This window comes from Eutrema salsugineum, unplaced genomic scaffold, assembly GCF_000478725.1.
Source record: "Eutrema salsugineum unplaced genomic scaffold, Eutsalg1_0 scaffold_1, whole genome shotgun sequence".
Taxonomy (NCBI): Eukaryota; Viridiplantae; Streptophyta; class Magnoliopsida; order Brassicales; family Brassicaceae; genus Eutrema; species Eutrema salsugineum.
This window is the reverse complement of record NW_006256909.1, coordinates 15,836,731-15,850,894: the sequence shown is the minus strand read 5'-3', so window position 1 is coordinate 15,850,894 and position 14,164 is coordinate 15,836,731. Positions and strand designations below refer to the sequence as shown.

Here is a 14,164-nt window from a genome sequence, read left to right as displayed (position 1 = left end):
GCGACAACATATACAATGCACAAACTTTTAAGAAAGTCGATAGATCAAATAACTTCAGGAACATAAACTTTTACCAAACGAAGGACTCTGCTAGCTAGGCTAGTTACAATCTTTTTTCACTCTTAAACATGGCCCGACCCGGTTGCTATTTGTTAGTGCCAATCAACTATATCTCCGAACGTAGTCGAACCAACTCCCTCCCAGACTTCACTATGTCCAACTTCTTCTGAGTCAACACCTTCCATGTCACAGTCCCAAAATCCTGAACCATTTGCATCTGTTGGGAAGTTTAGAAGTATGGACTACAAAAGAGTTTTGTTTCTAGTAATTTAAACTTAGTATCACTCACAATGGTTGTATGCAGGTCTCTGCTTCTTACTACAGCTGCTTCTTCCTATTTCGCCTTTCCCTTGCATCGGCTTTGATGCATTTGAGTTGTCTCCAAAGACTATCACAGGCTTTCCCGTTCTGTTCATGCTCTCCATACCTAGCAATTCAATGTATACACTTTTATCAACTATTGTTACCTAAAAAGGTCATTAACCATTCCATGAAAAGACTAAGATCATTGGTCTAAGCCAACAAGAAAAAGAAGTGCATGCTGACCTGAGGAACAAAACATCAAGTAAAGAGTAAAGACACACCTTCAAAAGGATCTTTTCTTTTCTTTGTTGATTTATCGTCCTTCACAATGATATCTTCACTGATTTCAGTGAAACACGAAGTCAAAAGATCGATTTCTTCAGCAGTGGTTCGATCCAACGGCTTAAGAGCTGTGGTGTCACCCGTAGTACCATCCCTAGTCATTTCTTCACTTACCTGAGTCTCTCTTGGCTTGAATTGCTGAAGCATTGTCTTTTCAAGACCAACATCACTAAATTTCTTCTCTTCCCTGCATTTTTTCTCAATCCCAAACCCATGAGAGAGTGGAGTCAGATCTTTAGAGCTAACCAATGAGCCCTGTTCAGGAATCAAAAGAACCAGACAATCTTAATCTATTACATCCCCAAAGAACTAAAAAGACAGTAAGAAAGGGTGAACACTAACTTCTACCAACTCAACCTTAAAGTACTTTTTCAAGACCAACCATAGATTCAAGCAACGACCTTAAAAGTTCTTCAAACACAGGCAATCAAATACCTTTATGTTCTTGTCCTTAAAGAGCACTGATTTGCTCAGCTTGCTGTCGAGGAAATCTGAAAACGAAGCAGACTTGTCCAATTTCTTCGACGGATTTTCTTCATCACTGTCGAACAGATTTCTAAACATGAGAAAGTATCGGGATAAGGGGAGCAGACGAATTTAGCAAATCAAGAGAGATTTGCAACACGCTTACGGAATCGAGGTGCGATTCAGGAAAGAAGGGGCAATCGATCGCTGACCAAAAACCCTAATTTTAGGAATTGGTTTCTTCATTGTTCTTCCTCTCTTACTCGTGGCTCGCCTTCTGATGAAAAGAGGATTTTTATTGTTTTTAGCTTTTAGTTTCTCTAAATTTTCCCGCCAACTACATAGATATATTTTTGACTAGGGCTGGTTGGGAAAATTTTCCGAATCAAACCAAAATTTTGAACTCGAATCTAAACCGAATTTTAAAATAATCTGAATGGAATAATATCAAATTACCCGATTTCTAGCCGAACCGAATTCCGAACTATGTAAAACCCAATTGAGCTAACCGAAATTCATTAAAATCTAATATATTTAAAGGCAATTTTTCTAAATGACCAAATGAAGTCTTGTAGACAAACTTATGATCCCTTAGACAAGGTTTTTTCTCTAAATGACCAAATGAAGTTTTGTAGACAAACTTATCATCCCTTTAACAAGGCAATAGTGTTTTTTTTTTTCATCAAAAATAACTAAACTAACTTTTTGTTTAATGAAACAAAACTAAGGTAATATGGAAAAAATAAAATAACACACGTAAAATCAAAAAGGGGAAAAACAATTTTTTCGCATTTGTCCTGGTCGATAATCCCTTCCGCTATTTTATGTTAGAAGGCTTGCCCAACTTACCTTTCAAACAGCGTATTATCAGCATCAATTATAGGTGTCAAATTGAGCTTTGACCCGCGGGTTTGGCCTAACTAGAACCGCAGCAGTGCGGGTTTGGGCTCCATAAAATTTGTCCAAATAAAAAGCGGGTTTTACGGTCTAAACCCACATGAAAGTTAAGTTTTTACGGGTCGGGTCAGAGCAGATCTGCGGGATTGCGGTCCGACCGCAGAATTTAATGTTTTCTTGTAAAGATCGAAAAGTGAAATATTTTTTCATCTTTGATTGGTGGATTTCGAAGTAGTAGTTTCATGGAGTGAATTGAAGTCTAGTGGAGTCACACCATTCAGCTATTGGGCTTTATGATAGCTTCATTTCAATGAGATCAAGGAATCATCAAACTGGTATGTGTTTTATATTTGATTCGATTCAGATTCTGTGACTCGATTTTTGAATTTGGGAAAAAATCTGGTTGTTGTCTTTCCAGCCAAAAACTAGTTTTTTTGTTTGTTTTAATTTTAGTTTAATATCATAAGTTTGCTTTTTTTTTTAATTTGTTAGTTTTGCTCATCGACTATATCACGGACGTGGTTTTTATTTTGTCTGCAGTGATGTAAAGACAATTTAGAATCATTTAAATCTTGAATTGACAATAAATAGTTTTGCTTGAGAACCATATTTGTTTGTACGCTGGACTAACAAATAAGCTTTGTTCATCTATTTTTTTTTATTTTATATGTGAATGTCTTGTTGCTTGTATTTTGATGGTTCTCTAGCTTAAATTACCAGTTTTGATGTGTATCATTATTTGTAATTCATTTATTTGCTTTTTAAAACTAAGTGTCTATTCTTACCGTTAAACTGATTTTTCAAATCTTATAGCATCCTAGGGCTAGAAGTTTTGTATAAGAGATTTATCGAATTCGTTTATTTGTTCATCGAATTTACTCAGACAAGAATTTTCTTTAGTCTTGTTTTTTATGCATATTGTGATTCAGTTACGAGCAAAACTTTATTTTCTTCTTATAGATTTTCTGGTTCTATAAGTCTAAATGTCATAAAAACTTTAAGATGAAGAAGAAAATATGAATCCGCGGGCCAGCCTGCAAACCCGTAGAGTATAGGTGGGTCGGGCTTGGACATATCAATTTGGAACCGCAGCTTATGATGGGGCAGCCCACAAGACCCAAAAAAAATTTAAACCCGCATCGGATCAGACTATTTGGACGCAGGTTGACCCGTTTGACATCTCTAGCCATCAATGCACTAACCCAAGCCAGAACCATTGATAACTCTGAATATTAGGCCTTCGGTTAGATAGTGGCCAATCGATCATAACTCTTAATTTGAGTTTCGAACATGCACACATTGTATTTCTCTGGATGAGTCAGATTTGGTTAAAACTTAATTTACGTTCAATTTTTTTATCCCAGCTTGAAGTTTGAAATATATATATTGCTGGGATATAATTTTTTTGTAAATTATATTTTGTTATATATAAAATGTGAAATGAGGACTAAGAACTAATTTAATTGTTAACTAATTTTATTTTAAAAAATAAGAAATGTTTGGAAACATATTCCGAAAATGCTTTTGTTTTTATGGTATAGATAGTCATATTATTTAGATCAAGATTCCTATTTTTAGTAATTTTTTGAGAGAGCAAGGGTCCCAGTATATATTCGCTTGATAAATTTTATTTTTAATAAACAGAAAAGATAATTAAAAAAGTTCAGAAATCCAAGCTGATGATACTGAATCTACATATGATATTTTAGAATGGTAGACATGACACATGAGCACTTATGCTAATTTATCCATCTTTGTTTTGTTTTCACGTAGCATGAAAAAATAAAGAAAAAAAAACCTCCGTAAACCATCTTCAAATCTGATTCCAAAATAGAGTTTAAAGCATTACATCTAACCACACTCTATATTTTACTCTAAATAGAGTAATTAATATAATTACTCCAAATGTAGAATAATAAATAGGTTTAATCATTTTATTTTGGAGTAAAGAATAGAGTTAAAATGGAGTAAAACCCAACTATATTATGGAGATATAATGCAGACCAGTTCATCAATGCAAGACACTATATTCACCAATTCGGAACAGTTTGTTGTAAAAACAGTTATATATTATCTATTGTAATGCAATCATAGAATGCAGTGTCTATATAACTTTTTTTAATTCAGCGTGTAGAGATGAGGAATTTTACGAATATTCTTTACTCCTTTTATCGTTCCTTCAACGCCCTTCTGAAAATAATATAATCATAATCCTGAAAAAACATTAGGCTGCTTCCCGGAACCATCTAACATAACACCAATGCTCTTCATAATCCGAATTTATCCTAGGAGAAATTGTATTTCGGGATACCATATGCTTCTTAATAGATTCAAAAATTATATTTTGGAGTTCCCATTCCACCCTCAAAATCAGTTATATGTGTTTATCAATGATATGTCTGTGTGTGGTTGTTTAAGACCAGAAAATATGGATTTATCGTTTGCATTACAAGTAAAAGATGTAAAACAATATGCAAATATGTCATTTGATCAGAAATTTACATATATCCAGAGCATCTTTTATGTAGATTTATGTACACGGCCCGTATAGTCTGAGACCTAAAACTCAAAGCAAAACAATATATGAAATTTCATCTGACCAAGTCCGTCTTTCAAACAAAGTAAACAAATTATTTGTCCATCTCTAATCCCAAAGAAAAAGTATATTTTGACCATCATCTCAAAACCATAGTAAGATTACTTTACTTTTATATTGATTAAATCCACTGACATCTTATTATCCTACACTTAAAAAAATATTATCACGGAGATACGTCAATCGTTTCTAACCACTTATGTGAAGAATTCCCCAAATTGTGTGTGTATGTGACTCGGGTTTCGGGTTCCATTTGTTGAAAGAAAAAAGAGAAGATGAGGAGGGAATGCAAGTCTGGTTCGGGAATAAATTTTACATTCAATTCAAAAAAAAACTAGAAAAACAAAATGATATAAGTTAGTTCTTGGAGAACTTGAAGTATGTTTAAGCACCGGATACAAAGTCGCGAATGAATTTAACATTTGTCAATAGTTCAGGTCAGAAAAAACTTTTCCTAGGCTAACGATAAGTAAAATGTTCTGAATATGAACAACAAATCATTGGAAGTGGATTAAGTGCAACCTCACGAAGAGCTAGTCACTTATTTCTTCTTTTGTTCAGTTGTCAGTCTATTTGGTTAAGAGATCTTAACACTCATCATAACATAAAAACCAGCAAAATATTTTGATTTGTTACGTTTCTTGATATCAGAATCATTGTATTAGCACAAGTTCTTCACTAATACCGCCACACAAATGCTTAAAAAAATTAGGTCTCGAATTACTGGGTTTAAAAATATACCACCATTATCCGAATTGATTTTTAAACATCATTCTTTGTGATTGAATACAAGGATATTAGCTACTCATTCTTTGTGATTGGATACAAGACTATTAGCTATTCACTCTTTTTTATTGAATACAAGACTATTAGCTTGTCCAATCTCGAAACCTTTGGACGCTGAAAACGCAAACTACTTTGTAAACTAAAGCCCTGTGAAGAAAATTCATTACTTTGATATCAACATTCCCTCTATTCAGTTTGAGACTAATATGAGGATCTTTCATAGCACCGATTATGATGGATTACATATTGGGACACAGTGCAAATGCACGCAGTCCCGCTTAACTAGGGGGGATGGGGGGTGAGTGCCCAAACAGACACTCAGCCTTGTGATTTGTTAGGAAGATTCTATACAAGAGAAGTGAACCAACTCATTTTACCAGAAAAGAACAATCCTAGAGCTAACTGCAATAATGAGACATAAAGTAATGTAAGAGGATGAAATGTAAATGAAACAAGTCGTACATGTATATTTCCAAGCAAAATCTTCTTGTGTTTTCCAGTGACCAAAACAGATAAAAGAGGACAAACTTCCCATGGCGAGAACCAAACAATAGTTGGATGCTGCCTCATCAGGTGCTTGCATATGCAGATAAATTGCCAATCTTAGTTTGAATAAAGAAATATTTATTTTTTTAGGATATTTATGCAATTATATGCATATCAAGGCATTTGGGTACACAGAAGGAGTGTTTTGGCATACAAAAGCCATGGAGTGTTTTGGCATACAAAAGCCATGGAGTGTTTTGGCTGTCTGTCAGATTTAGGAATTAAGCAAATAAGTATTTTGTAAATAGCTCATAGCTACAGCCTACAGATCATTAAAAAGGATAAAAAAGAGATTAAAAGAAAATTCAGAGCAATCACAAAGCAAACCATGAATGTTGTAACACACGTTTTATATAAAATGTCCAGCAAAACCGGACCTACAAGTGCCAAACATGAAGATTGTCCAAATTAACATTGGTAATGAGGGTGAGGAAACTCCAGATTTGCCGCCTGATTTCTCCCTTCTTTTGCCTGATTCCCTTTTCATTAAGCCAATATGTTCAAAATGTCAAATGTATATGGATCACGTAGTATCTTATTATATAAAACAGAACTCGCATATAATTGTCTTCAGTGGCCGAGGCAGAAGATTTTCTTAGTGGGGGCAAAAATATATGTTGTCCAAATAGTTTAGTTATGGAGGCAAAAAAATATTATGAATGGGGGCATCTATTTAATACCTTAATAATTTGCATTAATTAAACAAATTTGACTGGGGGCAGCTGCCCCCCTCTTAGACCAAGTAGCTCCGCCACTGATTGTCCTACGTGTTAAGTTAATTGATCAGATTTTAATACATGTTTAATAAAATTTTAGTTATATTTTGACACTTTTCAAATAAATTTCCAACTTTATTTAAACACATAATATTAATATTAACAATAAAGAAGAAATTTTATATTATTTTTTCTTTTTATTCATATTATTATTTTGAAAAAATGTTGTGATATTAATTAACAAAAGATTATACTATTGTGAGTAAAAATTATCATATTTTTCAAGTCCACGTTGAAAGATTCAGTGTTCTGTAATACTATTTCTGTTTCAAAATATAAATCGTTTTAGGATTGATTTTTTGTTTTAAAATAATTGTCGTTCTCGGTTTTCAATGCAATTGAAAATTTTCACTTGTATCCATATTTTTTTAATTAATTAATTAGTGTGAATATAATATTTAGTACATTAATAAGAGATAAAATAGAAAATTAAATAATTTTCTTAGAATGTGTGAAAACCTTAAAAGATTTATATTCTGAAACGAAGGAAGTAAGATATATTGGATTAGTACCTTGAAGTTAAAGAGGAGATGCAGAGATTTGGTTGACGGACAATGTAGATTTGGTCACCGTATCTTTCGTTCTTATAAACATCCTGATTCCTTTGCCATGTCCACAGGGCGTGCGTTGTATTCACAACCTGCATCAACACATTTAACATTTTAGTGATCAGCTCTCAACGCAAGAGGCGAATCTTTCTATCTTACAAGAGCATCCGTGTTTTGGAAGAGTAACCATATAAAGCTTATGAAACCTACCTCGAGGATTCCATGCCCAAAGCTGCTCTCTCTAAAGGCACTCCAATCGGGTTGTCTGTCCCAGCAAAACTTGCCTTTGGCAGGGCCATAAGTGAAATTTAGAGGGCATGATCCTCCAATCTCAGGAACGTTGTCACCCGGGGATGGACACTTCCCAGGGTCATCTGCAAAGTCCACATCAACTTTCTCTATGTTTCCACCATCTCCAATAGTTATGTAAACTGGCCCACATGGGTCTAGTGTGTAGTTGTATACACGGTTCATCCTCTCGTATGCATGTACCTACCGTAACAATGGGAAGAGATTTCAGAAACTTTTCTAAATCACTATCTCACTACTACAATATGGCTGAGTTTCAAACAAACACTGACAAAATTCGACAACAAGAGGAAGAGATCAAAGAACATCGATCAAATCTCTATTCCAGTAAAAAAATTTGGATAACTTACATGTCCTGCAAAAACTATGTCCACACCGTTTTGGTAAAGAAGCTCTTCCATTTCCTGCCTCATGCATTCAAACTCCTGGTAATGCGAGGAGTAGCTATTGTACCAAGGTGGATGCATTGTTGCAACAAGCCAAGGTGTTACTGCACGATCAACTCTAGATAAATCTTCCTTTAGCCATGCATACTGCGCTCCTAAAATAAACACAAGAATTATTCATAAACATTAGAGTACAAAGCATGCATGTGCTTTGCTGAAATCAAAGTACAATGTATCCATGGATTTACCAGTGTGATTATAATCAACATATGCACCCAACATAACAAAATGCAATCCTCCGGCATCAAAAGAATAGTAGAAGTTGGTGTTGGAGCCACTCTCACTTGCAGGAACCGCAAACCTTTCAGAATATGACTTAAAGGTGATCCCGGAAGCTTGAGGCTCAATCTCATGGTTGCCTTCAATGACCATCGTTGGGACCTTGGAGGTCAGTGGCTCCATGAACCTACACAAAAATAAATAATTTTGCCACCAAAATGAAGATCAGTAGCGTACATAGAGTGAACCTTGACAAAAAGCCAAACATGACCAAAGTTCTTCAAATCCAACTTGTAGTAACCCACTTACCTTCCCCAGGCATCCCAACGAGGTTGATACGTCTCCCTAATAGGTGCATCTGGAAACGAACATGAGAAGCATGAAGCTCCTTTGCCACCAGTTGTACGGTACTGGTTTGCATATGTTAAGTCCCCAACAATCACAACCAGTGAGGGATCGTTTTCCATCAAATGGTCAATGGTGGTGGTTGTGTTGCTAGTAAGTCCCAAATCCCCAACAAAGGCAATTCGATGAGGATATGCGTCTTTGCTTGGCAATGGCAAAGTCTCAAAAGAAATCTCCTCGCTCATCGCGGGAACAGAGCTGTCTCCACACCTGTAATAGTACTTAGTTTCTGGTTGAAGACCTACAAGGAAGTCTCCAGAGTAGTCACTAATCATAGTAAAAACAAACACTCGTATAGTATATCTTCAACGTTTTCTTTCACAATTAGGTGCCTAGCCAAAATGTTGTCGTCAACTCTTTAAAGCTATGTAAGGCTTGGCTCAAAAAAATGAAGTCGGAATGGTTCCATACACACCAGAAAATAAAAAAAAGAGATTGATTAAGTCGTTCTTTCTCGTTATTACCGTCAATGAGGACATGGTGTATGATGCCTGATGTGTAATTGAGAAGGCCATCAAAGGGATACAACTGACTATAAAATGTTGCATTTCCTTTCTTTCTTTGCGGGTATTTTCCTTTCTCCTTCCCATACCAAACCTCGCTTGAAACCAATGTCGGGTCAAGCGGTTTCACATCTTTTCCAACCACAGCATCACCTAAACAAGAATTATGAACATATCTGACAATTAGTAGCAAACAAATATATAGGGAGTAAAGAGGAATATTCAAAGCCTAGTACTTGTGTGATTTCAAGGCCTTATATTGAAAATTCAAGAATCATAGTACTTGTGTGATTTCCAAAACAAGCAACATTCAGCCAAAATATGATATGCTACTCTATCCTCACACAAAGAATACGAGCAAAATGTAACACTCGTTATTCAAATACGAGTAAGAGGCAAACTCAAAGCCTTAGATGTTTTAGAAATTGAAAAAAAAACAAATTTGAAATTGATAATTTTGAAGTGGAGTAACAATTGATTTTGAAATTATATTGTAAAATCAGAATTACTTTACCAGTGACCCAAGAAACCCACATGGAAGTTGGAGTAGAAAGAGATAGAAAAATCTGTTCTGGTAAATCGGAGTTGGCGTTTCTCTTTCTCAACCTCGGATGATCGATAGGCAAGTCGTCACTGCCTCGTCGAAGCGACGGGTCGAACAGGCGGGTCAATGGCTTGAACGGGCCGTCCAAAGTTGTGGGGATTGTGTCGCCGGTGGCAAGAAGCAACGACGTCGAGGTCACTGTAATCATGATTAGTAAAGGGGTGAAGATGATGAATAATGTTGCCCTTGCTGGAGCCATGATGGTTATCCACGAGTTGTCTCTTGTGGTTTCAGCGTTCCACTTCCACATTCATGTAGGGTTTTGATGGTCTCGAGCATTGACGACAATAACGAAATATTGGGTGGTTTTTTTCTCCTTTTTCCTTTGTACTGAGAATATGCCGTTTGACGTTTATGGGGTTCTAGACGTACGTGTAATTTACTACTGAAAATATGCCATTTGAATACTTGAGCTCTGTTAGACTGTTAGTTGTTACTAATTAACAAAAAATCTAAAAAAGTGCGTTACCTATTAAAATCTAAACGTGCGTTATAGTCTCTGTTTCCTAAAAAGAAGTGTTCACCTATTAATAAATCATAAAACATACAAATATACGTTTATTTAATATTAGACTAATTAATTTGCACACGTCTCGCATAGACTATATATGTCTACTAAGTGTAATTTTATATATAAATGATTTTAAAAACACTAAATTTCTTTTTATCTCTGTTCTAAGTTAGACGAATCTAAAATTTACAAATAAGCTTCTGATTTTAACAAAAGAGTTAAAAAATCTTTTTGAAGTATATAGATAAGAAATCGAAAATCCTATTCTAGATATCATAATTAACATATGCATTTCATTTATTGTTTTTTTTTAACTTATTTCTTAGATTTTTACAAAATTTTAGTTTTATAAAATTATAAAAAAACGAAAAACCCTATAAATATATGAAATCGTAAACACTATAATAATTAGTGATATTCTAGCATAAAATTTATTTTTTTGTTTTGTTTGAAACGACATTCTAAATTTTATTCCAATTTTTGTTTCTTTTAACATTTTTGAAATATTTTTTTTCTAAATTTCGGAAACATAAGAAATGGTAAATTTCTATTTTTTTAAAACGTTTTTGTCTAATTTTTTCTAAATTTCGGTAACAGTTTTTTGACTATGGAATTAAGTACTAAACCATAATAATTAAGACTGGTTTGTTTTAAGTTTTTTTTACATATCATCAGATAAGAACCAATAAAAAAATGATACGTAATTGTAAATGGACTAAACGGTTTTTTTTGCAGCCAAAACTCATTCTGGAGCTGACACGTAAACGAAACACTGTGAAACTCGTTGTGAGCATGACACATCAGCAAATCATTACACAAATAAGTATATAGACTATATCATCGAAAAAGCATAGAAAACAGCTTTTTCTTATCAAATTCCTATAAAATTTTGTTAAAATTGACCGTCGAAAAATGTAAAAGGTAGAAAAATGATAGGACGTTTCCTACAAAATGTTGGTAGGAAAATTTTGACGAAAAATTTGGTAGGAAAGTTGTAGAAAATATCTGACCATTCTCTTATCACTTTCCTACCAATTTTTTTTATCTTTTTTTCTATGACTTTTTTCCTATGATGTTTTTACGATATTAATAAAAATATTAATTAAATTAATTTCAAAAGTAAATTATTTTCTACTGTTTTCTTAAGAATCTAATTAGATTCCACGCGTATGTTATATTTAAATTTTAAAACTAATAATTTGTGTAATTATGATCCGTGTAATTAATTTTAAAACTTATATTTTATTTCCTTATCCAGAAATTATGTTTTGTAATTTACAGTTTCAAAAAAATAAAGTTAATTCATATCAACCGTAAACAATTATTTTTTATGAATGAGACGACGGTTTAGAAACAAATTCAAAATCTTCTAGAACTTAAAACCAAATCTAATTTAATATATTATGAATCTTTTAAATATATATATTAGTTTACATTTTTTATTTGTAGTTTTTAAATATCTCCTACTTTACTTTTTTGTTTTATTACTTTTCAATTTTTAAAACACATTTTATTACTTTTTCTAGTATTATTTAAATTTGAATATTTTAATTTTAAATTAATATCATATGTTTATTATTTTTTGTAAATATACAATAATGATAGAGTTTATGATTTTTGATTAGTTTTCTAACCTATATATAAGAAATTCAGAAAATTATATCTTAATATGATTAAATTATATAACAATGTATTTATCATCTGTATTATTATTAAAATATTTAAATATGTATATTTATATATAATTTATTTTTATAAAAATATAACAATATCTTATTTTCTTATATAAGTATATAATCTAATTATTTTACACATTGCAACCGTCTGCCATCTCTCTTGTTTGGCGATTCTAATGTAATTCATAAGATAAAAACCATCTGTTTTTCGTTTTTTTTCATAGTTTTCGGCCGACGTCCGCTTCTCCAGGTCGGCCCTCTCTATTGTTTTAATTATCTTCTCCTTGTCAACAGATGGAACCGCTTAACTACAAAAAAGCCAATTCCTCTTCGGAGATAATGTAAAAGCCACAAGATACATCGGTCAAGTTCGCCCTAGAAGTTTCCTCCCAGACCCGACAACTGAGGCAGCCACTGTTGCGTTTCTCCGAGCAAGGATGAGCCTTCTCCACTGTTGTTTCCATTCTGTTTCTCCTCCTGAGCAACACACTGTTACTCTCTCGGGTCATCTCGTGACTTCCCAATGAACCATTCCTCGCTTTCCATCGGGCTTCCTGTGTTTTCGACGAGATCTACGTCACATTCGTCCTTTCCTCCATGGCTTTTGATCGTGCCCCACCGTCTGTTACTCTGCTTTCAACTCTCTCGCCGCATCCAAGCGCGACTCTCTCTCTCTTGTAGATGTCAATCCATCCAGCGCCGCCAGACCCTCCTGACCCTACGGTGCCTCCAGCTCCGTTGCCGCTTTCTAAATCTCCAAGTTTGTTCAACATATAGATACTGAATGTTATATATTATTAAGAGTATGTGTACAAGTATTTATACAGATACTAAGTAGACTCTAGGGTATATATAATGACAAATAAACCCTTATACAAACTATATACATTGTGCCCTTAAGGGACTCTTGTGACTCCTATCTAAGATATTTCTTGTTAAAACTGGGGTCGAGGTAATGGTTTGGTAAGAGCGTTAGCCAGTTGATTCTGATTGGAGACATGCGAACACACGAAGCATTCCTGCTTGTATTTGATTGCGTATGAAGTGATAGTCAAGAGCAATGTGTATTATTCGAGATTGGAAAACTGGGTTGGCACATAGATAAGTCGCTCCAATATTATCACAATAGATGACCGGAGCAGTAGGAAGGTAGATACCAAGCTCAGTGAGTAATGAGCAGAGCCATCTCACCTCAGAAGCCATGTTGGCAACCGCCCAGTACTCTGCTTCCGTAGAAGACCTTGCTACTCCATGCTACTTCTTTGTGCTCCAGGAGATGGGATTACGATCGAGGTAAATGACATAACCATTTGTGGAGACAAAGTCATCAAAATCACCAGCCCAATCTGCATCAGTGAAGGCATGAAGTAAAAATGGTGATGAAGCTCGGAGAAATATACCATGAGTCGGAGTACCAGAAAGGTAATGAACCACTCGATTGGCAGCCTGCCAGTGCTCGTTAGTCGGTTTGTGCATAAACTAGGACAGTCAGTTTACCGCATAAGATACGTCTGGCCGTGTGAAAGATAGATACTGCAGGCTTCAAACGACAGAGCGGTATTGAGATGGATCTTCAATTGGTGTTCAACTGGTCAGTGTAAGTTTTGGGGAGCAAGGAAGTGGAGTAGCAACAAGTTTGGCATCCAGCATGTTATTTTTGGTGAGAATATCGAGAATATACTTGTGATGCATAAGATGGAGTCCGTCTTTGGACCTAGTGACTTCAATGCCTAGAAAGTAACCAAGATCAGTGGGATCCTTGATCGAGAATCAGTTAGAAAATAAAGATAGAACCTCAGAAATCAATGTTGGATCACTCCCCGTGACAAGTATATCGTCGACGTAAACTAGGACATATGTGAAAGCTTTTCCCGTCTGTTTGAGAAACAGTGATGTGTCAGCCAAATATTTTGTAAAACCGGTGTTGATAAGATGTGTTTTGAGAGCCAGATACCAAGCTCGAGGAGCTTGTTTTAGACCATATAGTGGCTTTCGGAGACGACAAACATGATGTGGTCTATCTTTGTCAACAAAACTTTATGGCTGAGTCATGTAAACCTCTTCTGTGAGTTCACCTTGGAGAAAAGCATTATTAACATCGAGCTGCTTGATCTGCCATGAATGAGCCACATCAACATCGAGGACAAGACAGATGGTGGTGGAATTTTTCAC

General features: G+C 34.7%; 2 protein-coding genes across 2 annotated transcripts; both read right to left on the bottom strand.

The window, feature by feature from the left end:
- Positions 1–86: 86 nt before the first annotated feature.
- Positions 87–1,442, bottom strand: LOC18030064. The gene is made up of 5 exons (XM_006414801.2): positions 1,337–1,442; positions 1,141–1,246; positions 645–960; positions 350–487; positions 87–277 (listed from the first exon to the last, which is right to left on the bottom strand). Exons 1-5 carry the CDS (start codon positions 1,414–1,416, stop codon positions 153–155), a joined length of 765 nt encoding a protein of 254 aa, XP_006414864.1. The 5' UTR covers positions 1,417–1,442; the 3' UTR covers positions 87–152.
- A 4,902-nt stretch (positions 1,443–6,344) lies between these two features.
- LOC18030063 (purple acid phosphatase 23) lies at positions 6,345–10,004 on the bottom strand. Its single transcript, XM_006414800.2, has 8 exons — positions 9,716–10,004; positions 9,163–9,354; positions 8,603–8,939; positions 8,263–8,480; positions 7,979–8,169; positions 7,530–7,811; positions 7,284–7,411; positions 6,345–6,474 (listed from the first exon to the last, which is right to left on the bottom strand). Exons 1-8 carry the CDS (start codon positions 10,002–10,004, stop codon positions 6,345–6,347), a joined length of 1,767 nt encoding a protein of 588 aa, XP_006414863.2.
- Between the last annotated feature and the right edge of the window lie 4,160 nt (positions 10,005–14,164).

Coding starts and splice junctions, on each gene's coding strand:
- LOC18030063 (XM_006414800.2), bottom strand. CDS start 10,004: ATGGCTCCAGCAAGGGCAACATTATTCATCATCTTCACCCCTTTACTA. Junction 8,481..8,602: donor CGTTGGGATGCCTGGGGAAG/GTAAGTGGGTTA, acceptor ATTTTTGTGTAG/GTTCATGGAGCCACTGACCT. Junction 7,812..7,978: donor ACATAGTTTTTGCAGGACAT/GTAAGTTATCCA, acceptor TTGTTACGGTAG/GTACATGCATACGAGAGGAT.
- LOC18030064 (XM_006414801.2), bottom strand. CDS start 1,416: ATGAAGAAACCAATTCCTAAAATTAGGGTTTTTGGTCAGCGATCGATT. Junction 488..644: donor AAGAAAAGATCCTTTTGAAG/GTGTGTCTTTAC, acceptor TTGAATTGCTAG/GTATGGAGAGCATGAACAGA. Junction 278..349: donor GAGACCTGCATACAACCATT/GTGAGTGATACT, acceptor ACTTCCCAACAG/ATGCAAATGGTTCAGGATTT.